This window comes from Microcaecilia unicolor, chromosome 2 (assembly GCF_901765095.1).
Source record: "Microcaecilia unicolor chromosome 2, aMicUni1.1, whole genome shotgun sequence".
Taxonomy (NCBI): domain Eukaryota; kingdom Metazoa; phylum Chordata; class Amphibia; order Gymnophiona; family Siphonopidae; genus Microcaecilia; species Microcaecilia unicolor.
Genome location: NC_044032.1, coordinates 169,524,957 through 169,550,692, shown reverse-complemented (window position 1 = coordinate 169,550,692; position 25,736 = coordinate 169,524,957). Strand labels below are relative to the sequence as shown.

Sequence of the window (25,736 nt, the reverse complement as noted above, 5' to 3'; positions counted from 1 at the left end):
GAGGGAGCTGTTGCTGGGCAGGAAGTACTGGGAGAAAGAAGGCGACTTATTGGCCACTGGGAGAGAGACAGTGAAATATTTCTGGGCGGCGGTTGGTGGGAGAATTGGTAGGCAAGGGGAAAGGGGGCTCCTTTTTGTAGGGAATAAAAGATAGGAAGACAAAGTGAGAGCAAGGGTTGTTTTGAGTAAGAGGTGAGGAGAAAAGAGTAGTTGCTGGGCATGAGGAGTGGGGAAAGAGGAGGTTGCTGTTGGGCAGAGGTCGGGTAAGACAGCATGTGAGGCTGTTGCTGGATGCATGAGGGGGGATGCAGCTGGGCTAGAGGTTGAATGCTTCTGAGTAAGGATCAAGATAGGGGTTACAAAGCAGGTATTTTGTGCTGGAGCCACTGCTGATAAGCCATGGGTGGTAGTGGTTGGGCATCGATTCCAAGTATCTGCTCTGGGTGCAGGAAAAGCTGGTTTCAGCAGTGCCTGTGGATTGTATTACATATAACTCTCTCTATATATATAAGTTTATCAATAGAAATCAAAATAAAACATGGAAAAGAAAATAAGATGGTACCTTTTTTATTGGACATAACTTAATACATTTATTGATTAGCTTTCGAAGGTTGCCCTTCGTCAGATCGGAAATTTCTGATCTGACGAAGAAGGGCAACCTTCGAAAGCTAATCAAGAAATGTATTAAGTTATGTCCAATAAAAAAGGTATCATCTGATTTTCTTTTCCATGTTTTATTTTGTTTGATTTCTATTGATAACCTTAAGAGTGGACTAACACGGCTACCACACCTCTCTATTTATAAGTAAAGCGTAAAGGGTCATGGATTTGATATACCAGCTTTCTGTGGGTAAAACCAAAGTGGTTTACATATACTATATGTAGGTACATTTTCTGTCCCTAGTGGGCTCACAATCTAAGTTTGTACCTGGGGCAATGGAGGATTAAATGACTTGCCCAAGGTCACAAGGAGCTGCAGTGGGAATCAAATCCAGTTCCTCAGGTTCTCAGCCTACTGCACGAACCATACATATACATTCCTTCAAAAAGATACAAAACGATCTAAATCAAAACAAAAAAAGAAGAAAAAACACTCCTGATAGTGTGGGTTTATAATAAGTTAAGCAATATACCATTTTTTTTAAACATTAAGAAAAATCCATCTTAATTTTACAAAGCATGTTAAAATGAAGTAATTCTACATGACAGGATTGATAATTTAATTATTCCTAGCCTTTGGTCACCATTCTGCTGAGAAAGTTCTTAAAGTCCACATAAGTGTTTTCAGATACTGTCTCTCAAGAAACAAGACACAATTAGGCACCCAATGAATAATGATATTTGACAGCACCTGGGTGCAGAAGCTCTCCCAGAGCTCAGAACATGTGCAACCCTTCCAACCTATATCTTCCCCACAGGCTCCTCAGTTTTATGTTTTCTGTCCTCCTGAATGGACCCAAAACAAACCTATCTCTTAAACTGAACAACTTCTTCAATCTTTTCACATTATTTTTTGATCTCTTTAAAATTTTTCTCACTTTATTTTCTCTTTGGTTATTTGTGTGTATGTGGAATTGTGGCCCAAAGTAAAACAGGATTCAGTGCCTGCCCTACTGTGACTGCTGAATGATAAACAATGATGCTCACAAAATCTGTATCATCTGCAAGATAACTGCTCCAACTGTGGGAAAATGCTGCAAAAAGCATCATCTCTTTCATCTCCAAGAGTATTATCAAGCTGGAGTGGCTCCTCAAAATTCAAAAACAGTCCTCTGTGCTAGAGAATGACAAGGGGATGGGGGACACGTGGTTAACCACAGGGATAAGGACAGAGCCCGCGGGGACGGGGACAAACTTTATCCCTGTGTCATTCTCTAAAAGCTTGAGACTAGTCTTAAACAGGCTGTTCCAACTAGATGAAAAAGCACCTATAAACTGCTAGTATCAATCTGGAAACCGAATTCAATGATAAACTGCAGAAGCTGCTTTTGCATTTAAATGAAGCCCTGTTAAATGACATCATTTGCATCTTGTCTGCCCTTGATGTGGCAACAAGAGTCTTGTCTGCTGATCAGACCCCTACCATCTGAATTGTCCTTCCATCATGTGCCCATTTTCTCAAGCATCTTAAGGTTACTGCAATGGATTCATCCATTGTTGCTGGCATCAAGAAGCAATTCCAGCACTTAACTGACACTTATTTTCCTGTTCATCCACTACACAGTGTTGGTTCTTTTCTACACGTATGTGTGAAAGACAATCCAATTATCTTCCCAGCTATTGGAAAAACACAGGCAACTGAATCTTTGAGAATGTTGCATCAAAACCAGATCGAAATGGAAGCCTAGAGCCCATCAACATCAACAATTCAGGATCCTCCACAATCCACATTCCCAGGAAGTGTCACATCTGTGGAAGAGACCTCCTCCAAAATAATGAAAATGGATGTTAGTAGTTTTATGAACAATGTTTATGGAACAATGCCTTTTTTGAAGGTTATTGTTAATGAATTGGACAGTTATTTATTTTCGAGTGATGCAGACAATGTTTTGATTTTTTTCAAAAACAAGCAAAAGTGCTGCCCAAAACTGCCACAACTTGCATGGGGTATCCTGTGCATTCCTGTTACCAGCACGTCTTCCGAGAGGACATTTTCTGTTGAAGGTAGGACTGTGGAAGACAGGAGAGTTAGACTGAATCCTGAGATTGTTGATGACTTCTTATTCATCCACAGCATATTTCTCCCCCACTTGGGCATGGAAAGTGAGTTGTATTTTGTCCCTCTGGACATTTTAACAGGGTGGATTAGGGTTCCTTTGGGTAGCAGAAGTCAGACATTGTTGGGGTTGGAAGGGTAGAGGGTGGCAGGGGGTCTATTTCAGTTGCTTGTTGTTATTGTTTTCTATTTCTGATTTATAAACAACAGTTGTAGAGAATATTATTCTTTTTTTATAGTTTTATAGAAAGATTTAAATATAAAATTATGTGTATGAGGTTTGTGCAGATCAGAACAGACCCTGTAGGGACAGGGCGGGGACAGAGTCCAAGGGGACGGGAACAAACTTTGTCCACGTGTCATTCTATACTCTGCGCAATAGAGCAGATTCTTCTTATTGAAGTTTGTTCCATCCCCTCAAACTGAGGCCTTAAGCATCCAGCTGAGAAGAAACAGAAATGCTGTACCTCTGAAGCAGGCTCAGATCTAGGCAGAGACTTCTTGACTGACAGTGCCTGTTTCCTCAATGCTCTCACATCAATTGAAGCAGGAGCAACACTCTACAGCACACAGTGCAGATGACTCAAGTACTGGCACAACAACTTAGTGACTGGTTCAAAATAAACTCAAACTGCCAAATAAAAGCAATCTGGAATGCGAGGAAGCTACTTTTCCTACCAGTTATTCCAATTACCTAGGGTATCCTATATCACTATGGGATTCAATTATCACCTTAGGATTCTACCTGGATACCATACTCAAAGACAATGGTCAAATTGCCTTTGTCATGACATCGTTTTCTTTGCCTCGCTGCAAATTAGTTCTATCAGATCCCTTCTGAAGAATGAAGATCTGCAACTGCTAATCCATGCACTCATTCTAAATTGGATTAATTACTACAGGACCTTAAAATTTCATTAAAGTGGCTTCAGTTATGCAGACTAGTATAATCAAGTTTCTTTACTGTGCCTGTAGGCGTAACCATGTGACCCCCTTGCTGGTTGTGCAACATTGGCTCCCAGTCTTTCTTAGAGTTACATTTACAACTCTTATGTAAACTCTGAGCACTGAACTCTAGTGCTTTCATGTATTTAGGTAACTTTCTAATTCCCTACCCACCTCTGTGTCCCCTTTGCTTGCTGACAATTTTCTTACTGTAATCTTTTGTCTTGGGTCACCCATTGTACCCCCTTATTTAGCGTTCTTCTTGAGAACTCACTCCCACTTGTTCTGAGCCCTTTCTCACGAAATTTAAATCTGGTCTAAAAATTATTTTCTTCAACAGGCTTTTCATGGCTTGACCAGCTGATGGCCTTTTGCACCGTGAGCTACCTCCTCTGTTGTCAAACACTTGTCCTTAGTACTGCCTCTAAATTCCTATTTTCTTATCCTCTACTTCTCCTTGTCTTCTTTCAACGAAGGTTGCTCTTTTGCAATCATCTCATTGTTATTTTTTAAGATTCTATATATCTGCACTGGCTGATCTCACTATTTTTAAAGTTATTTTACTAACTATACTGTACATCAATTTGCTGTGACAACTCAAAAGGTGGTTAACAAAGTCAATAAATAAACTGATTTATAGCAAAATATGCTGTCTGTCAGCAACAGATGATTACTTTTGTGCAGATTATGGCCTTGTTCATTTTACTTATCAAGTTTTTACTTTGGGGTTTAATTTAGGTTGTATTTCTCTTCCTTGAAACCCAGAATACACATCCATCTTCATGTGGGCCAGGAGATCAACTTCCATCATCTGTAGCTCCTGATCTTTCTCCTGCCTTTACTCTTCACTTTGTTTCCTGGACTCTTACATCATTCTTGTTCTCCTGTTATATTGCACCCTTATCTTTCACGTTACCTCTTCCAGTTGCTCTGGTAGTCTTAGCAACTTTCTTACACTCATCTCTGCTCTCCTTTCATTCTCTCTATTCCTCTTTCTGCATCATCTACAGTATCAGCTGTTTTATGATGTCTTACATTGATTTGTTCAATGAGATATCTTAAATTTGTACCAGTTGCTTTTTGCAGCTTTTCCTTTAGTATCATTACTCCTTCTTCCAGTTTTTGGTAAGCTCTCTATGCCTACCATCTAGATTTAAATATAGGGTTTGTGGCGTAACAGTACATTATCATTTTTTTTAATCTTCAGATATGAACTTATCCATAGTTAATCTTCTTAACTTTTTCATTAATTTCTGTTTATCTCCAATTGCAGTGGGGTTGTTATATTTACCTGAAGTTTCAATATTGTTACTACTACCATCATTATCCCTAGGGTAGGCACCATTTTAACCTGGGTGATCTGTAGCCAGTATGAAATTTTCTTTGTTCTTTCCCACCATACTTCAGCTGTAGCTGTCACCTTCCTGAAATTTTGCATTGGTGTTATACAATTAGGTCGTAAAAATGAAGGTATCCAGCAATCTTTAGGGAGAGAAATGTATTCTCTTCCCTCAGAAATGAACAACAGTTCATCTCTGCATACTTCCTCTGGGTAAACACTTATGCCAGCAAAACACATTCTGTCCATTTAAAAGGATTATCACTCCTGGGGTAGTAAGTCCAGATGGGTTTGTTTTGCTCATACCATGACAGAACCCAACCTTACTCTAATACTAGAGGATGTTGGCGTCTTGTATGTGCCACTAGGTATGATTTCCGGGCAAAACTCTTCTCACAGTCCATACATTTAAATGGCTTCTCTCCAGAGTGGACTGATTTATGCATTTTCAGCTGTGATTTACGAACAAACCCCCTTTCACATTCAATACATTTAAATGGTTTTTCTCCAGTATGAACAAACGTATGAAGGCTAAGCTCTGATCTCTGAGCAAAACCCTTTTCACATTCAGTGCATTTGAAAGGCTTCTCTCCGGTGTGATATATCTCATGTTTCTTTAGTGCTGTTTTACTAGCAAACGATTCCTCGCATTCAGTGCAGTTAAATGGTTTCTCTCCAGTATGAATTCTTCTATGGATTTCTAAGTCTGACCTGTATACAAAACCTTTTTCACATTCTGGACATTTAAAAGGTTTGTTTCCTGTGTGATATATTTCATGCTTTTTAAGGGTTGATTTATTGGCAAACCTTTCATCACATACAGTGCAATGAAATGGTTTTTCTCCTGTATGAACTCTTCTATGGATTTCAAAGTTTGATTTGTATGCAAAACATTTTCCACATTCAGGACATTTAAAAAGTTTGTCTCCTGTATGATATCTTTCATGCTTTTTAAGGTTTGATTTACTAGAAAATCTGTCCATACATTCTGTACACTGAAATGGTTTTTCTCCAGTATGAACTCTTTTATGAACTTCAAATTCTGATCTATAAGCAAAACATTTTTCACATTCAGAGCACTTAAAGGGTTTCTCTCCAGTATGTCGTCTTTTGTGCTTTATAAGAGTGGCTCTGCTAGCAAATCTTTCCTCACACTCAGTACAGTTAAATGGTTTTTCTCCAGTATGAACTCTTCTGTGGTTTTCAAATTCTGACCTGTATGCAAAACATTTTTCGCATTCAGTACATTTAAATGGTTTCTGTCCTCTATGAAAAAGTTTATGACATGTAAGCTGCGATCTCTGAGGAAAACATTTTTCACATTTAGGACATTTAAAGTGTTTTCTTTCTGCATGAATTCTTCTGCGTGTCACATGATTGGGTTTCTTAGGGAACCATTTTTCACAATCAGTACAAGGTAAACGGTTTCTCTTTCTATTATCCTGGTGGATGACTTTATGATTTGACTCTTTAGTAAGCTGGAGGATACGTTCAGATGCTTCTTGGTGTTCAACAAATTGTGATTGTGTGCTGTAGCTTTTTTTATATTCAAGATATTTAAATGTTTCAAGCTTTAGATTGCAATTGGAATGCTTCTCACTTTCAGCACATGGGCTTGGCTTCTCTTCTTTTTGTTTTCTCTTTTTAAACTTGCTCAGTGGTACTTTACTGACAACTCCTTCAGAACCAGCAGAAAGATTTGGGCTACCTCTAGAGGGGTCACGGTGTTTCCATTCCTCTCTCTTCTGACCATTGTTGTGCATGGATCCATTGTCTGCTGAACAGAAATCAGAATATGCTTATTAATCTTACAAATATGGACAAGAACAAATTTCAGAAGTTTTTAAAGGGCCACATTGGCAAAAAGACTTTAACGTGAGAGACAGGATGAGTGCCGGATAGAGTGGATAGTGCCCAGAGCCCTGGGTGATAAGAGGAGGGGAGAGTCCCTCTCTAGTGATGTAGCTAGTTCAGCTGCCCGGATTCTATATAGGTTGCCTAGAGTTGGGCACACAAATTTGGGTGCCGATTGCAGATCTGAACGCAAATTAATTAATAAGTCATTATCCATTAATAATTGATGTTAATTGGAAACAATTTGGAATTACGTGCACATCTGGTCCAAGTGCTATTTTATATCATGTGTGCTTAAATTTTTGAGCATGCAACACAAAAGGGAGCATGGGCAAGTCACGGGTGAGAACACTTAGCTTGGCGTGCCCAACTGTTTACATCAGGGTTACACCCAAAGTTAGGTGCAAGATCTGTGCTAAGCTAGTATTTTATAAAGAAGCTCTGTACGGAGCATGGATCTTTCCAGTGCCTAATTTTGGGTGCATTCACTGAATCCGGCGCAATATGTGTAAATAAAATGAATTCTCCTTCAGACCACCTTCTCTTCCCTAACACGCTCTTCTTCCACCCTAAACCAATCAATCAATTTCAACCCCCACCAACCTCTCCTTCGTCAACTGCCATCATTCTGTCCCCAGTCCCTCTAAGCTGAGTCTTCCCCTGGTTTGTTAACACTCCCCCTGATCTTTCCCAGAATCTTAGTGCAAGCACTGCCTCTGGGACAGCTGTTCTGCTTTCTTCCAGCGTCATGTGGCTCTTGGTGAACTTGATCTGAATGATGTCAAAACTTCTTCACTGTTTGCAGTCTTGCAAGTATAACTGAAACGCACTGAGAACCATACAGTGCTGCAAGAAAACAGAGCAGTTATTCTGGAAACATTGCCAGCAGAAAGCCCCTGGACAAGATGGAGGGGGAAGTATGTAAGAGAATAGAATTAGGAAGTCACACCTAGTCCTTAAGCTTTGCAATGAACACTGCTATAGGGTTTAGAGGCTAATTTTCAAAGCACACAGACTTACCATGCAAAAATCAAGTCAACTCCATGGTAACAAAAACATTCGGGACTTCATGGAAACTAAAAAAAAATGAGACCTGTCTTCCCATCTACTACCTTCCGCTCTCTTGTGCAAACACTGGTCATATCACAACTGGATTACTGCAACTCAGTTTATTTAGGGAATAAAGAATCTCTCATAAAAAAAACTACAAGCTAAATACTACCGCTAAATACTGTATTCAAAGCTGCTTCAAAAGTTCGATAAGTCTTCTCCATTACTATCTAAATTACACTGCCTTCCAATCAAAGCTAGAATAATCTTTAAAACATGTGCATTCATCTACAAAATAATTTATGGTATGATCCCAGATTACATGTTGGAGTTGATAGATCTGCCAGCATGTAATGCAACCATCAGATCAAGAAAATATCTCACGTTACGCTTTCCCAATTATAAAAACATCAAATATAAAATCTACAGTGTGTATAGATTTTTCACATTTAGGCTCAAAATGGTGGAATTCCATTCCCAGTGAGATAAAATGTATTTCCAATTACTTAACATTTTGTAAATTCATAAAGGCCTTTCTTTTTAATACATTTTTGCATTAATTAGATAATGGACTGAACAGAAATATTATGACTCCTTAATCAACTTGTTTAATCTAAAGTTCGTATTGATACTTTTTTCTTCTTGCTTGAAACAAAATATTGCATGTATTCTATTATCTGTTATTGTAAGCCACAAAAAACTGAATAATTAGAATTCAGATTATGTGGGATATAAGAACCAAAAAAAAAAAAAAAGTTACATAGGTTCTTCTGCAAGTCTATGAGCTTTGAAAATGAGAACCTTGGTCTTGTAAACTGCTATGTCAGTACTTCCAAATAGCAGCATACCAAATCTGTGAATAAACTGTCTTTGTCCAAGTTTCATAGGATACATCACAAATAAGTGATATTGCTTGTAGACAGATGCAGCAAGGCTATAGCTCAAGAACAGAAGTGAAAGGACCATGTCCAATGTTATCCTGCTGGTTATGTTCACTTCATTCTTACCTTCAGTTGCTGCAGTGTTTCCCTTCACTCATTAACCAAAAATTATTGAAATCCACCCCGGCGACCTGAATTTTATACAAAACTGAGGTCCTTGAACCTGAGGCCAGCCAACTTAATAAAACTCTTTATGATGATTCAGTCTTGATAGTGAGCCTTACAACTTGCTATGCATGATGTACATAATACAGCATAGTCAGTATTTTTTCTATGAAGAATTTTTGGTTTTTTATTTTCACCTGTGACAGTTCCAATAAAGTCCTTTCTTCCTTCGGTCTGATTTCTGACACATGGTTCTTCCACTTTTAGAGTCTGTATTGGGAGGTCAGGATTGTAATCTGGGCTGCCTGTTAATTAAATAGGAAAATACTTTCAGGTGCTTACCAGTCTTGGAGGCTAACTTAGATTAAAAAAAAAAAATCTAACAACCTGTAGCTCAGGGGCATAGCCAGGCATCCAATTTTGGGTGGGCCTGGGCCCAAGATGGGTGGGCAGAAAAACTCCGTCCTATCCCACAAGTGATTTGGTCTCTCCCTCTCTTGCCTGCATGCCCATATGATCTCTCAAACATCCCCCCCTCCCCCAAATACCTTTTAAATAGCAGATTTTCGCCGGAAGCGAGGAGCAACTAATACGCACTGCTCATGCTGGCCCCATTCCTTCCCTCTGATACAACTTCCTGTTTCCACATAGGTGGGAATACATCAGAGGGAAGGCTGTGGGGCTGGTGCGAGCAGTATGTGTCAGTCGCTGCTCACTGCAGGTGAAGATCTGCTATTTTCAAGGTATGCAGGAGGGACAGTTTTTTTTCGGCTGGTGGGGCTTGGGGATCCCTGCCAGCCACATCATAGGTGTGCTGCTACTGGGTGGGCCTGGGCCTGGGCCCACCCTTGGCTACACCACTGCCGTAGCTAAAAGAGACGTCTGCTTATGATTCTGTGTGAGCTGAGCCTGACTGTCCTGGTGGAAGGTGTTAAGGAATGTTAATAAGATGATTAGAACTGTCTCTAGTCAGTAAGTAGGCGCTTTAACATCTTTAGTTGCACTGCCTCTTATTCCAAAGAAGATCAACTTCATGCAGTTACTCACATGTGCCTGTCATATTGTTTTCTCTGTTTTCATACTCCAGGTACTCAGGCCTGAATCCTTCTTGTTTAATATGAATTAAAATGTCAGGTTTGACGTCAGGACAGCCTGCTATGGAAAAGCATGATTATATTATGTTTAGAAATGGGATCTCAAAGCTCCTGTTATCAAAGTTAGTCCAAAAGGTTTCTCTTTCTTTACAGCTGCTGCCAGCAGTGCAGAGCAAAGAGGAGCATTACTGTGCTCCTTGCAAGGAGAAATGCATTCTAGCAGCACTCTGATGGTGTTAAAGACACCAATTCAACTAATGGAGCAAGAAAGCAAACTCCGAAGATCAGGTATTATATAAAAGAAATATCTGCAGAACATAAGATAAGCATCTTTCTTTATTTTTTTAATGTTTAGAGATCTTTATTCTAATCTAGAATATGGATATATACAAGAACCAAACTGGCAAAACAAAAGGAAAACTCATTCCATGCCAGGAGTACGTTTGAAAATGGGGAGAATACAACAGCCTCCCAAGTGGATTACAGGCAATGAAGTAAAAACAAGTTCAGTAAAGCACTTCTATACATTTTTGTTGAAATAGACCCAACCTAAACAAGTAAACCCCAGCCTCAGCCCATGGAAAAAAAAAGGACTGTCAAACTCAGAAGAGCAAGAAAAGAAGACAAAAAAAAAAAAAAGAAAACAAACAAACATCCAAAAAAACAATGTGCAGTCAGTATGAACAGTTGGTTAAGAAAGGTTTCTAAAGCTTTTCCCACTGAGGTACAGTGTGTTTTTTGATCGCAATCAAGCCCAGTGACCAACCCTACCCCCCACCTGCTACAGTAGTCTAGCGTCACCCGAACACCCCTCCCAATACCTTTTAATGATGGAGGAGGGATTAGCACTCCCTCCTCCTTCCAGCGCCACCTCCAAAATGGTGGCGCCCTGCCCTATCCAGAGCACTGGTGTAGCTATGGGGGGCCTTGGGGGCCCAGGTCCCCCCAACCCTGATGGCCAGTCAAGTGCCTATGCTTTAGGCATTAGTGGCTGCTCTCCCACTCCCTGCACCGCTGTTCTTCACTGCTCCCTGCACAGTTGTCCTTCAATTTTCCGGGCCACTGGAAGCATCAGTACTACTACTACACATATTGCCTTTGGTGGCCCAGAAATTTTCCCTCTGCTATAGTTTCCTGTCCCGCTTAGGCGTGACTCTGCGTTTACTTCACTGACCCTGCCAGCGGCCCAGAAAATTGAAGAAAGGCAGTGATGCAGGGAGAAGTGAAGGACAGCGGCACAGGGAGCCGGAACAGAAGATGTCAAAAAGCTGAAGCCAATTAGGTGGGTCTCCCTTTCCCTCTCCTCTGCGCAGCTGTCGGTCATCCCCGTTCACCCAAAACAAAGCAAGCTAACCTATGAGCTGCGTCATCCACGTTGTCATCCTTTATTGTTGGTAACGTTTTTATTTGATCCCGCTTATATTTTCAAATGTGGCGGCTTTGTAGAAAGCGGATGTACAAGAGGGGAAGTACTGAATAATTAGTTCTAAATTGTAAATCACTGTGTCATTTGGAGGGGCTGGTTATAGGGACTGCTTGTATTCATGCAGGATGTTTTCACCTAGTAAAGGACCACCAAAACAGATATCATGTTATGAGAATCAGGTGCTTAACAATCAGACTTACTATTTATAAGTACAATTAAAAAAAACAAAACATTGGGTTGAGACCTGGGAACATTTATTATCTTTTTTTTTTTCTGTGCCTACATCAAAAGAAAAAGATGGCATGTGGGAAATTGCTCCTTTTGTTTTGTGGATTGCAGTGGTATTATAAAAATGCACTTGCCTTTTTTATTACTACTATTTCACAGAGAGATATTAAATAATAAGGGAAGGGCTTCCTTCATGCAGAAGTTCTATCCAGAGTAAGTCTGAATGTGGCAACATTGAGCACACTGTTAGCCACCAAGTTCATACAAAGTTAATTATGTTCCGTGGAAAATAAATCTGTTGGCTCAGGCTGTTTGCTATGTGAATATTCCATCACTATTTCATTATTGCTACCAAGTATTACATATTAAGGGCATTTGCTTTAAACTTTGTTTTAATTTGTTTATCCAGTCCTTACATGAACATAGTTTTACTTTTTAAACCTAAAGGTGAATCCTAAGGGTGGCTGAACAATTAGGTATAAACTGTGTTGGTTCTACTTGTTTTGGACTGCTTTGGGTCCTGCAAATCTGTACATCTACCAAGAATTTTGGAAGATGGAAATGAGAAAATAAAAATTAAGCTTTGGATGTACTCTGTAGAAGTTGTTGTTTTTGCAGTGTGTGTATAGATGCCTGTTCTAGTGTGTGCATATTTATACATATGGCTATGATTCCTGAATATGTGGCATCATTAAAGGACAGACTTTAAAATGCCCAGTTAAGTATATAGCTAATCTTAACTTTGGTAAATGTTTCAGACATATCTATCTATTTGCTCCCATTATTATTCTGTCTCACTGTATTTTCAAATGTAAGCCACATAAAACACGAGATTGCTTAGGATAATGTGGGATATAAATGTAAAAAAAAAAATTTTTTAATCCTTTATTCTCCACATTTTAAGACGCTGCCTATCCAGTTGGATGACGATAGCACAAGGAAAGAAAGTTTGGTCCAGCGAAGACTAACTCAAAATAACCTGTTCCTTAGCTGGGCTCTATTATTACCATAATGAAAATGCGACCATACCATGCCTCTGTGGTTATGTTCCACCAATAAGTTGACTGGAGTCACTGGGGCTCATTTTCAAAGCACTTAAAGTTCCCATAGGTTACTAAGGGGCTCATTTTCAAAGCACATAGGTTGCTATGTAACTTTATAAATCGATGTGCTTTGAAAATATGCCTCTGTGCAACTTGGTACGTCTAAGTGCTTTGAAAATAAAGTTCACTGTTGTCCCACAAGTTTTTAAATTTTCTTGGGTATCCAGATAATTTATTTGTGGGTTTTATTTTGGGGTAGAAAGTGATCTTGTATTTTGCTCCTTACAGCTGTACTGCTTACAGAGAATGTGATTTCTCAGTGTTTCCTTTTCTAATTTTGGTCTATTATGTAATCGGTGAAGATTGGTCTATGTTCTGTGAGAGATTCTGCTGGCATGAAATCTATGCATGGATCCATAGCAGTCTGTGATATCACCTCTCGGTGTCCACTGGCAAAGTTGGATGATGATACCTGCTTGTGTAGCAGATTATGCTTGCTGGGCCTCGCAGTAATAGCACTACATCCTCTCAAAAGGAACAAACAATAGTCACATAGATAACTAATTTTTCTCTGTCGTATCAGTGGATATCCTAGAATACCGGCTAGATTTAGCAAAGCAGCGTAGCACTACACTGAATCATTATACACTCATGGATTTTTTTCTGAAAGACTTCTCAAATGTCATGCCTAGAAAGGCTCCTTTTATATAAACACTGCACCCTGATCTGGACGTTTTCCGTTTCAGACCAGCATATTCTGATGGAGGTGGCTACTTGTACTGAAAAACGGTCATGTGCATTTCTGCCACAATAATACATTAACAAAATGGATTCTTTCTTTCAGCTGCTACTAATCAGAAAGTAGCTGCTGCCTGGTGCCCCCAATTCATAATGTGCTTTCTCGTTCATTTTTCAAAAAGATGTCTTCAATACTCACTGGAAGGCATCCAAAATGTGAACTATGCTGTAAGTCAATGCAAGAGTATAGTGACAGATGTGCACAAGTCAAAAATGTACCATGGGTGAGGAAGGTCCCTGCCCAAAACAGCTTGTAATCTGAACAGAAATAAAGCTGTTCAAGATGAATTGTATACTTGCTTGTTACAGGAGGACAAATCTGTTCTGTTGTCTCCAATTCAGTAGGTTCAACAGAATGTAGTTCATCCTCTTGCTTAATGGTGAGTGAGAACACAGACGTTATAAATGGCTGACCTGTTATAACACAATAAACATGTCTCAAAAGATGCACTGAAGATTTGCTAATAACATATTTGTTAATGGCTCTGAAACCTCCAAGTGTTCTTTGTTAATAACCCATCTCTTGGGATTTGAAAATGCAAATCTCTTAATTCATAACATTTGCATTACACTGTATTTCTGTACTGCTAATACTGTAAAGTTCAAAGCGATTTACAAAACTAAGAAGAGTAACCAAGTCAAACAAACTTCTTGAAAAGCACTGTCTTCAAATTTCTCTTAAATGAAAGGAAATGAGATAAAATATTTACTTACTAATAGCAGGTCCATTAATGTTTTCATTCTTTTTCCAGTCATGGTGTTGGCTGAAATATTTCTCATCTTGCCGTTTAATCCTGAATATAACATCAGGATTAACAATTGAATAACCTGTTAATGTGATAATTACATTTTAAACTTTGGTAATAGCCTGTAGGAATGAGATAATTACATTTTAAACTTTGCCCTTGCAGAAGTCTTGAAGGGTCTTATTGGTGCTGTGCTCTGACAGAGGTAGGGGATGGGTATTTGTATGTACCAGACAAAGTTTTGCAAAAGAGGTGGTAATCCCCCTGACATTTCCCCCTGAATTATTCCTGATCCTGTAAAACTAGTCAGAGAAGAGCAGGACATCCATGGATAGAACCTTGTTGCAAAATCCCCAGAGACCAGAAGACTACAAAGAAGCTCTATTAGGACCTTGTGAAAAAGGTGGGCCAGGTGAGACACTCACCCCAAGGGCAGAATTCAGAGGCAGGACTGAATAAGACTAAGAACTTACTCTGGGTTCATGTCAGTGAAATAGGCCTGAAATACATCTGGATCCATACAACAGCTCCACGTGGTACCCTCTTTATTAACTATCTTCAACCTTAATTTTGTAGGGAGAAATGAGAAGGGAAAGGCTCTTGTTTAATAATTTTAAAAACTGGGGGGAAAATGGGTTGGCGTTTCACCACAGTACAAGATTTAGGGCCTGATATACTCAGTATCACATATGTATATACTCTATCTCTTTCTGCTCTGCATGGTAAATTACTTTTGCTTATCTACCCTTGTGTGGTTTACTACTTGAGCTTTCTATGTATCTGGGTTATATGTTGAGAATATTCATAGAAATCCTTTTGGCACACAGTAACTTATGGTTAAAAAAACAAAAAAACCCAGAGGTCTTACCACTTAAGTCAAAGAAATTTTATCATAAAGTCCTTTATGTTTTAATAAATGGAAAGGCAGGGGTAAGGGTCATCTATTTGGTATACCCTCTTTCGGTGGAACTGCTATGAAAAAATTTCTTTGACTTAAGTTGTAAGACTTCTCTTTTTTACCTATGGTATCTGTATTACTTAGCCTCCATGTACTTTGACACAAAAAAACTTATGTGCATGAACCTGTAAGACAAGAGGCTTCACAGATGTCAATCTTCCCTGCAAGCAAGTGAAAAGAACTGTGAGCTTTTTGTTAGAAGAGCCTGCCCTAGGACAAAAGATAACTCATTCTAAAACCCAGTGAGAGGGAGAAGAGAATGTGTGACCAAGAACATCTGATAAAAAAAAAACAGGCTTTATAACTGGTTGTTTCAAAGCTAACTTGTCCTGCCCTAATACAAAAGTTGCGTATCTGATAGGAGTCAGAGAGGCAGGTCCTCTCTCCTCTGGCCCTGCAGACAGCTTTATTAGTTGGTGCATTAAGCATCTGTTCTAACATATATGTAGGTGAGGGTTTTATTTTATTTTGACACAGTGGTTTTCTCCTGTGCCTTTGTAACTGCAGCTCAGCTGGAACCAGGGCTGAGATCTGGTGCTATGAGCCTTCATTTGCAACTGCCCAGGAATTATTTCCCCTATTTTATATCATCCCTCCAACACACCTGCTCTGCTGTTGACAGTTATGGTCCTGGGCCAGGAGCCCTACTATCATGGGCCCTGAATCTAGACACTAGGTGCTACCCTTAAACAAAGATCATGCCTCTCTCCCTTCTCATGCCTGGCCAGTTGACCCAGGAAACAGAAATCACACCACTTAGTACCTGAGCTGTAAAGACAGTCTAGCCATACAGAACATCCTCACTTTATATATAGGCCTACCTCAGAAGCCATTGGGGAGGGTACAACTAGAGAATGATACGGGGATGAGGACCTGCAGTAACAGGGACAAAGCCTGAAGAGAGGGGGTGAGGAAATCCTGTAGGGATGGGGTGGGGGTGGAGACTAGGACAGAGCCCGTGGGGACGGGGACAAACTTTGTCCTGTTCCATTTTCTACTTTGAAGCTTGTTAATGAACTGGACTGTTATTTGAGTGATGAAGAGGATGAAATTTTGATTTTTTGGAAAAACAAGCAAACATGCTGGCCTCAACTAGCAAAATCTGCATTGAGGATCCTATACATTTCTGCTACCAGCACATTTTCTAAGGAAGGACTGTGGAAGACAGGAGAGCTAGACTGAATCCTGAGATTGTTGATGATTTATTCATCCACAGATAAACCATAACAGTGCTTCACAGGGCATATTTCTCCCCCACTAGGGCATACAGAATGGGTTGTATTTAGTATCCCTGGACATTTTAACAGGATAGATTAGGATTCCTTGAAGTAGCAGAAGTCAGCTATTGTTGGGGTTGGAAGGGTAGAGGGTGGTGGTGGTGTGTGTGTGTGGGGGGGGGGTTATTTTAGTTGCTTGTTGTTATTATTGTTTTCTATTTGTGATTTAAAAACAGCTGCACAGCATATTGTTCCTTTTTATACTTTAATAAAAAGATAAAATCATAAGTGTTCAAGGCTTCTGCAGATGAGGACAGAGCCCATGGGGCGGGGACAGAGACAGAACCTGTGGGGACGGGGAGGGGACAAACTTTATCCCTGTGTCATTCTCTAGGTGCAACTCAAACAGAACCTGTCTTTTATTAGGCATTAATATTTATGAACATACAATACCAGCTCTAAAGTTCATGCATCGGTTTTTGGACTTCAGTCTAGGGCTATGTTTAAAATACTCCTTCTAATTTTAAAAGCCTTAAGTAAACTTGGTCCTCAATATTTACACTCAGTAGTAATAATTTATTACAGGGAGGGTGCTGAACTCTCATCACAGAAATCATTTTTAGAGGTTTTACCTAAAATAAAACTCATAAAGCCCAATATTCAAAACTATTTAGCAGGCCAAGAACAGCCCCTGGCTGGTTAAATAGTGTATTAGCACCCAACCATGGATATTCAACAGGAGGCAACTGTTTATCTCCCGTTACACATCCGTGGTTAGTGGCTACCTGGTAACTAGCTATATCGTACAACATAGCCGGTTAGGCGCAGATATTCAGCACTAAACCGGCTAGGTTTAATGGTTAAAATTTACAACTAAAAAAATGAAATACACATCTGAATCACTAAGATCCAGCCCAGCAGGGATAAGGGGTAGCAATGGGAAGGGTGCTTGTCTTGGGGAAGGCATAAGAACCATGTCTCATGAAATAATTTCCAACTCCATTTGTGTATCTGTGTACAAGTAGGTTGACCCTGTATTTGTGACTGGGAGAAAGGGAAGGGAAGGAGCAGTTTGAAAGATGCAAGTCCCTGTTATGTTTCAATGCATCAATGTTTTTATGCTGCAGGTACTGGAACTCTTCCTCCCCCCCCCCCCCCCCCCACCTTTCCTAGAAATGCACTGGCCATTCGTTTGAAGGCTTTATTTTCTGGAACATCTGATCTGGCCCATTGTCAAACTTGATGTCCCTTTTCACAGGATTTCCTCCCCTATACCAAATTTGGTCCTATTCCACTAAGTGTTTGGGAAGTTATTTTGCCCCTAGACAAACATTTTTTGACCCCTTATGTATTATTTCTGTATAACATTCCATTGGGTTAAAAAGAATAAAAAGGCCTATTCTTGTGTGGGACCAGTACTTTGGAACTCTGTTCCAAAGGATCTTGTGCTAGTTAAGGATTAGGTATTCTGCAGGAAATTATGTAAAGCCTGCTTTTGATTCACTGTACAGTTGGACCTTATGTTTTATGGTTTTAATTTTAAGTCCTGATTTTCAGATGCGGTGATCACTGCATTGGCCCTTGTCTTTCATTTGATGCGTATATTTAGCAGCATTATCTGATGAAAGAGTGTCACTGAACAGATGTATAAGCGGTGACTGGGGGGAGAAGAGGAGTCCTGGTGAGCCTGAGAAGCTGTATTTAAAGTTGGGGAAGCCTTGAAATCCTGATAGTGTTCCAGCCCTGTGCACGGTGTGTGGCTCCTGGGAGTGATGTCATTGTCCTGCCTATTCCTAGAAGAACAAGATTAAGACTTGCTATTGTGCTCAAAGAAGCATACTTTGCCCCTTTGGAGCCAACTCTTTTGCTTAAAGTCATGATTCAGTCTTCTCCTTAGGGAGTACCAAAATCATCTTGTTATTCAGAATGAGACCCCCTCTCTCTCTCATTGTGGGGTTAAAGGAAAGGCAAGAGCAAAGTTCTGCTAGCCTCTACCCTAGTGTTTTCTGGCCTTATGGACAGATGAAAAAAAGAAAAGAAAAAAAGAAGAGGTGATGTCCAATTGCAGCACCGTATACAAGAGAAAATAAAAGCAGCAGGAAAGCCAGCTAGCTCAACTAAATTTTATTGGAAATAAAGGTATAAATAGGTGGCCCTTAACTATATATGTGTCCAGACATTTTCTTAACAATTGTCCACAGCCAAACATGTTTCGATGCATAGTTGCCTGCATCAGAGGCAATTATATTTTTGTCAAAGTTGGACTGCACATATACACATCCTCCTTATGAGCTGAACCGCCTCACTAAATAAAGAGTATGGAGAGCCCATCCTGGTGATACTTAAATCAGCTTCCCAGGCTCAGAAGCTAGCGAGGCAGCACAACTCATAAGGTGGATATGTACATATGTAGTCCTACCTCACTGACAAAAATATAATTGTCCCTGATTTAGGAGCTTTATTGCCAAAACACGTTAGGCTATGGATAATTGCTAGGAAAAAGTCTGGACACACATATAATTAAGGACCACCTTTTTATAACTTTATTTCCAATAAAATCTGGTTTAGTCAATTGGCTTTCCCACTGCTTTTATTTTCGCTTGGCCATACAAACATTTGGTTCCAATACAGCGGGGGGGGGGGGGGGGGGGGGGGGGGGGTAACCTGGGTCTCCTGAGTCACTGAAAGAAGTCTGTCTTAACAGGACTCCATCCGTACTACTGTTTGCATATGACTGCTGTGTCCTTAATGTTACAGAAAGAGGGTAGCCTCTCGGATTGAGTACTAGTACTACTTATCATTTCTAAAAAGCTACTAGAAGTATGCAGCGCTGTACACTTGAACATGAAGAGACAGTCCCTGCTCGACAGAGCTTACAATCTAATAAGGACAGACAAACAAGAGATAAGGGAATATTAAAGTGAGGATGATAAAATAAGGGTTAGGTGTTAAAAGCAGCATCAAAAAGGTGGGCTTTTAGCTTAGATTTGAAGAGGGCCAGAGATGGATCTTGATGTACCGGCTCAGGAAGTCTATTCCAGGCATATGGTGCAGCAAGATAAAAGGAACAGAGTCAGGAGTTAGCAGTGGAGGAGAAGGGTGCAGGTAAGAGAGATTTACCCAGTGAACAGAGTTCCCGGGGAGGAATGTAGAGAGAGAGATGAGAATGGAGAGGTACTGAGGAGCTACAGAGTGAATGCACTTATAGGTCAATAAGAAGAGTTTGAACTGTATGTGGAAACAGATAGGAAGCCAGTGAAGTGACTTGAGGAGAGGGCTAATATGAGCATAACGATACTGGCGGAATATTAGTTGTGCAGCAGAATTTTGAACAGATTGAAGAGGAGAGAGATGGCTAAGTGGGAGACCTGTGAGAAGCAAGTTGCAATAGTCTAAGCGAGAGGTGATAAGAGTGTGGATGAGGGTTCTGGTAGTGTGCTCAGAAAGGAAAGGGCAAATTTTGGTGATATTATAGAGAAAGAAATGACATGTTTTAGCAGTCTGCTGAATATGTGCAGAGAAGGAGAGGGAGGAGTCGAAGATGACTCCAAGGTTACAAGCTGATGAGACAGGAAGGATGAGAATGTTATCCACAGAAACAGTGAATGGGGGGGGGGGGGGGGGGGGGGGAGGAGAGGTTGGTTTAGGGGGAACGATAAGAAGCTCAGTCTTGGTCATGTTTAGTTTCAGATGGCGCTGAGACATCCAGGCAGCAATGTCAGACAGGCAGGCTGATACTTTGGCCTGGAATTTGGCTGAGATTTCTGGTGTGGAGAGGTAGATCTGGGAGTCATCAGCATAAAGATGATACTGAAAACCATGGGATGAGATCAGAGTACCAAGGGAAAGTACTTGATTTGAGTGAAAGCATGGGACATCCTTTGAAACTAAAGATCTCTCCATTCCCTATCCCTACCTGTTTTGCCCGATTTGTCTGAATTGGATTAGGGAGGATCTGATTGGGAAGTATCTCTGTTGGATATTTGGAATGTAGTGTCTAGGTCTAAGACATAGGGGGGGGGGGGGGGCTCATGGGAACTGTCATCTATTTATGTTCGTTCACTGAGAACTGCCACCAGGTTTAAAGAATTGGCTCTAGGATTGAACTTACTAAAGGAAAATTACAATCGGTGGGGCTACAGATACAATCCTTGCAGGCAAGAAGTGTGTCTCCACATGTCCACAATAAAACAGAATCCATGAATAATTTGCTTTATTCAAGTCATCTTAGGTTCCTTAATTTTCATAGAATTTGTTGAGGAAATGTTTTAAGGTGGTATTAACAATTTTCTGACCCAAACATTACTGTTTTGTTAAATGTTTTTATGTACCTAGGATCTCCTGTGATTGAGCTCAACAGAAGCTGCTCCCACATCTAAGTGAAGTCAGGGATGGCGGAATGCGGTATGCATGGCAGGGGGGCACCAACATTCGAGAGGCGCCAGGAACTGCCATGATTACCCATGCACTACGCTCCACTGGCCACTGCCGCCGCACACTACACCCCTCCCACGACCTACCTTGATCCTTGAAGGCCGCCCTGGTGGTGTGGTGGCCTCTGTGGCTACGGGGGAAGGAAAGAATCCCACTCTTTCCTGCCCTTTGCTGCTACTCCGTCGACTGTCTCTGCTTTGCTCTTCTGTGCTGCGGACGGCCCCGCCGTATATTAAAAATGTCTGCTGAGGCTTCTAGCTGCAGTCTCGGCAGCCATTTTGAAAAAACACAGTGGTGCAACAAGCAGCACAGAAGAGCAAAGCGGAGAGAGCCAGAGACAGAGTAGTGGCAGCGGGCAAGACAGAGTGGGATTCTTTCTTGTCCCCATAGCTGCAGTGGCCACTACAAAACCAGGGCAGGCGACAAGATAGGACTGTAGTATATGGAAGGGGGATGGCGGCATTACTGCGGCGGTGGGGGGGGGGTAGGTTTTGGCACAGTGTAAGTCATCACAAGGACAAAATATAAGAAAACCAATGGACTGCATTAGGGTTATAGCCCATTTAGTTTATGTTAAAATAAATGAGAGATCTGCATGAAAGAAAATATTTATTTTTATTATGTTGATTTATGAAAACCACTTGTCCCTGAAACATGCTCAAAAACAGAATAATCCATTTGAACAAAAAAGATGAGGTGAAGATATGATTCCATGTGCTTCAATGAAAGGAGAGTTTAATTTTATTTTCAATCTTAATAACACCAGGCTTCTCAAGGCAGATTACAACAGCTGTTAAGATGAGCTCATTAGTAAACAGGATATCCTCACTGAAATTTGGCCATGTATTAATGTACTGTATATAACAGTGTAGAAAAAGGAGCACAAAATATAGCCTTTATTAGTGCTGTTTCCACCAGCTACAATAATTTTTTAAGCAGTTTTAGTAATATTCAATTTTATTTCATGATATTTATATCAAACATATGGGAAGCTTTCAAATAAATTAAAAAGCTGCCGAGTGTAAAAAAAAAATCAAAAACAAAAAAAACCCTTTTATTCTTCACCTATGTATGTTATGTTACCTTTTAAGGCACTGGGCTGAAAAAGGGTGCTGGATGGGAGATGGGGGGGGGGGGGGGGGGAGAAGAAGAAGAGAGAAAAGAGATGCTGGACCCGGGGTGGGGGTGGGGGCGCCAGAGACCATAGTACCGGCCCTGAGTGAAGCAGTGCTGCATGTTTTTCTCCCCCCTCCAAATACAGCTTTTTGAAATCACTGACTTCACTGTACACAGAGAGCCTTAAATGTGCAGTCCTGCACTTTTTTACAAAGAGATCTAAATTTGACAGAGCCTCTTATTAAATACTATGGGAATTTTCCATGTCCTGACCTGGATGTGTGAATTCCCTCTCCATGCACTACCTAAAATATGCCTTTATGTGACTTAAACGTTAAGATTATTGTAATGTGCTTGTTTTCTGTATAGGTGGTTCACAGACGTAAATAATGATTGAATAAACAACTCTTATACTCTCCAGTTGGGTTCAGGGAGGTTAAGTGACCTACTGAAGGTCAGAGGATGAAACCACAGTCTTTTGGTCTAAGCTCTGACTTCTACCCACCCCCCAATAACAGACAATGTGATTCCTGCAGTCCAAAAGGGCTATTCATGGTAGATGGAAGAAAGGCATCTTTACCCCGTGACATCAAGATCTCATGAATCTCCTCAATGACCTTCTTGTACAGCTCCCTCTGCCATTCTTCCAGAATATCCCACTCTGCTTCACAAAAATAAGCAGCAACATCGGTGAATGTGACTGGTGTCTGAAACAGCAAATAACATACTTAGTCCCTCCTCCTTCAGTTCTACCTTACTGTGTGTAATAAGCTTTATTATACAGCATTTACAGCAAGAATCCCCAGTCTCTTCAATAGAAGGACCACACACATTTAAAATCACTAAGCAGGGAGGGGGGTCTCTCCAGAGTTTGTTTTGCTGAGAAGGGGAAAGGCACATGTCTAACACTCTCAATAATGTGAAATGCTGGGAAATGTAGGGTCTAGAGTTCCCAAGAGTGTGGCAGACAATGATTTCTCAGCAGGTATATTTTATTATTTATTTATTAGGATTTAATTATCACCTTTTTGAAGGAAATCACTCAAGGAAGTGTACAGTAAGAATAGATCAAACTTGAGCAATAGGCAATTACAGCAGTAAAAATATTCAAATAACAATACAAAGTATGACATACTGTACTATGTATAACATTTGATCCTTGAAGTATGTGTACTAGTATAACACTTTAACATGCCTTCCCCCTTCCCCAACATCTGTTTCTTCGGAGAGTGGGGGATTATAACAAAGTGCCCTCCACTCATCCTCCATCTTCTCTCCTCTTCCTGCCTTTACTTCACTTCACTAACCCTTATTCACTTCCCCTGTAGCAAGAGGATCTGTTTTGCTGTGCATCCCCTACTTCACTGGACCTTTATTATCCCCAGGTTTAATTATATGTGGCCTCATTTCTTCCCAGCAGCACCTGTACTTCTTTCACTGTGGTTCTCAATTTTGCCTTTAGAATTCAAAGGCAGCGGTAGAAGCTCGGAGAAGCGGTTCCGGCCTCCCATCTTCCATTTCACTCACTTTTTATGGCTCCCCAGCCTTGTGCAACAGCATCAGTGATAATGCAAGCCAGCTTCTCATATCTGAAACTGCTGCTCACACTCTTCTGAGCCTTTCCTTTGGCTCTGACAGTGATGGGAGCCAAGCAGAACTGCTCCCTGCCTTTGATATATTACGTTATATTTCTATACCAACTGCTTGAGACATAGTCTAATCTAAAGTAGTTCACAAAACTTAATACAAGAATACATTATTTAAAAAAAATGGGCTAATATTCAGACCTGATGGTGACCACTATCTTCACCACACCAAAAGCTGTGTCATTGACAATCTGGGCACAACTATAACAGAGTGTTACAGCTGGGAAAAGGGGATGAGATTTTATACACTGCCTTTCTGTGGTTACAATCAAAGTAATTTACATATTATATACATGTACTTATTTTGTACCTGGGGCACTGGATGGTTAAGTGATTTGCCCAGAGTCAAAAGGAGCTACAGGGGGAATTGAATCCAGTTCCCCTGGTTCTTAGGGCACTGTACTAACAGTTGGACAGTGTGTGGAGAAGTAGCCTAAGGGGCTCATTTTCAAAGCACTTAGCCTTACAAAGTTCCATAGTAACCTATGGAACTTTGTAAGGCTAAGTGCTTTGAAAATACGCCTCCAAGTCTCACTCTTTTTTTTTTTTTTTAATTTATATTTTTTTATTTTACATTTACATATATAACATAAATTTTTCAGCAATATCACAACTTAACATTATCCAAAAAGAAAATGATTATAGGAAAACAAAGATTTTACTTTGTCCACATAGTTTAGATCCAAGAACTAGGAAATCAAACACTAAAAACAATAAATCATCAATAGAGCAGTGGACAGATAAACACACGCAGCCGATATACAGCTAATCAATTATTGGGATGTAAGCTCTTTGAGCAGGGACTGTCTCTTTTGTATATGGTGTACAGCGCTGCGTATGCCTTGTAGTGCTATAGAAATGATAACTAGTAGTAGTAAATAGTAGGGTGTGACCAGGGTATCCCTAGTACCTTCTTTAGAATGAAGGGGAAGGGGGTGGGGATGGGACTTGATATACTGCCTTTCTGTGGTGTTTACATATACACAGGTACTTATTTTGTACCTGGGGCAATGGAGGGTTGAGTGACTTGCCCAAAGTCACAAGGAGCTGCAGTGGGAATTGAACCCAGTTCCCCAGGATCAGTCCGCTGCACTAACCACTGGGCTACTCCTCCATGAACAAATTCTTATCAGTTTTTTAGGGTCAAAGAAAACATAATTAATTTGATTCAAAGTCACTAAACATCTGCAGGGAAATTTCAAAACAAAGGATCCACCAACATTAAGAACTCTAGATTTTAAAGCCAGAAAGTCAATTCTTCTTTTCTGTGTTTCCCTTGCTAAATCAGGAAAGGCTTGTATTTTAGACCCTACTGTGATTATCTGCATTGCCTGACGGCGTTTTTTTACTGAATATTATATTTCCTCGGTGGGGTAAGTGATGTAAGATTAAGCAATCGAATGTATACAAACCTCAGTGTTTGCTGACTTCACAGAATGACGGCATTTTTCATTGGGATTCTATATATTTTTTCTTGGTTGGGGTAAGAATTACATGACCGTGTCTCAGTTACCAGAACATAATTTATCAATGAATCACCTTACACTTCTTATTGCTCTTAAGAATTTACTGGCTCTGGCGTATTTTGAACACTATCGTTATGATATTTCTGTAATCAGGCATGCAAGCTCAATATGTATTTTCATTATATTTTGAGAATCAAGGTCGCTGCTAAAATATAGTTCGCTATGAGTTACGTTTAGATCTATCTCTTGAAGAGTAGTAAAGAGATGTTCTGCACAATTATTATCAACATATGGCACAACTTTTGGGATTACTGTTGTTCTTTGAACCGACGATCTCATTGCCTTATGGTGGTTTATTTGCTTGACACCTCTGTTAGGCACTACATTATAGACACATTACCTCAAAACATCTATTATATAAATAACGGGTCTCTTTTCCTACTCAAGCTGTTAATTACAGTAAACGGAGACTTCATATGTAAGCCTGAGATAGACCACATTTTGTAATGGTAGTATTACCTAAGATCCCTGTGTAATTGCTTTTCTCTGGATGTTTCACTGTGTGCTGCTTATCTAGTCCCTTGCTGATCTCCTTCGTTTCTCTATAGGAATCG

General features: G+C 40.2%; 1 protein-coding gene across 2 annotated transcripts in view; it reads right to left on the bottom strand.

Annotated features, from left to right (window-relative positions):
- Positions 1 to 4,235: 4,235 nt before the first annotated feature.
- The window catches only part of LOC115463192 (oocyte zinc finger protein XlCOF22-like), a 44,165-nt gene continuing 22,664 nt past the window's right edge, over positions 4,236 to 25,736 (bottom strand). Inside the window, exons 4-9 of one of the 2 annotated variants that reach the window (XM_030193480.1) lie at positions 22,591 to 22,717; positions 14,254 to 14,367; positions 13,840 to 13,953; positions 9,998 to 10,105; positions 9,148 to 9,255; positions 4,236 to 6,777 (exon numbers count right to left, since the gene is read on the bottom strand). In XM_030193480.1, coding sequence (XP_030049340.1) covers positions 5,324 to 6,777; positions 9,148 to 9,255; positions 9,998 to 10,105; positions 13,840 to 13,953; positions 14,254 to 14,367; positions 22,591 to 22,717 — 2,025 coding nt within the window. In that variant the 3' untranslated portion in view covers positions 4,236 to 5,323. The remainder of the gene's footprint in view (positions 6,778 to 9,147; positions 9,256 to 9,997; positions 10,106 to 13,839; positions 13,954 to 14,253; positions 14,368 to 22,590; positions 22,718 to 25,736) is intronic. The other variant, XM_030193481.1, reaches the window with a different exon arrangement.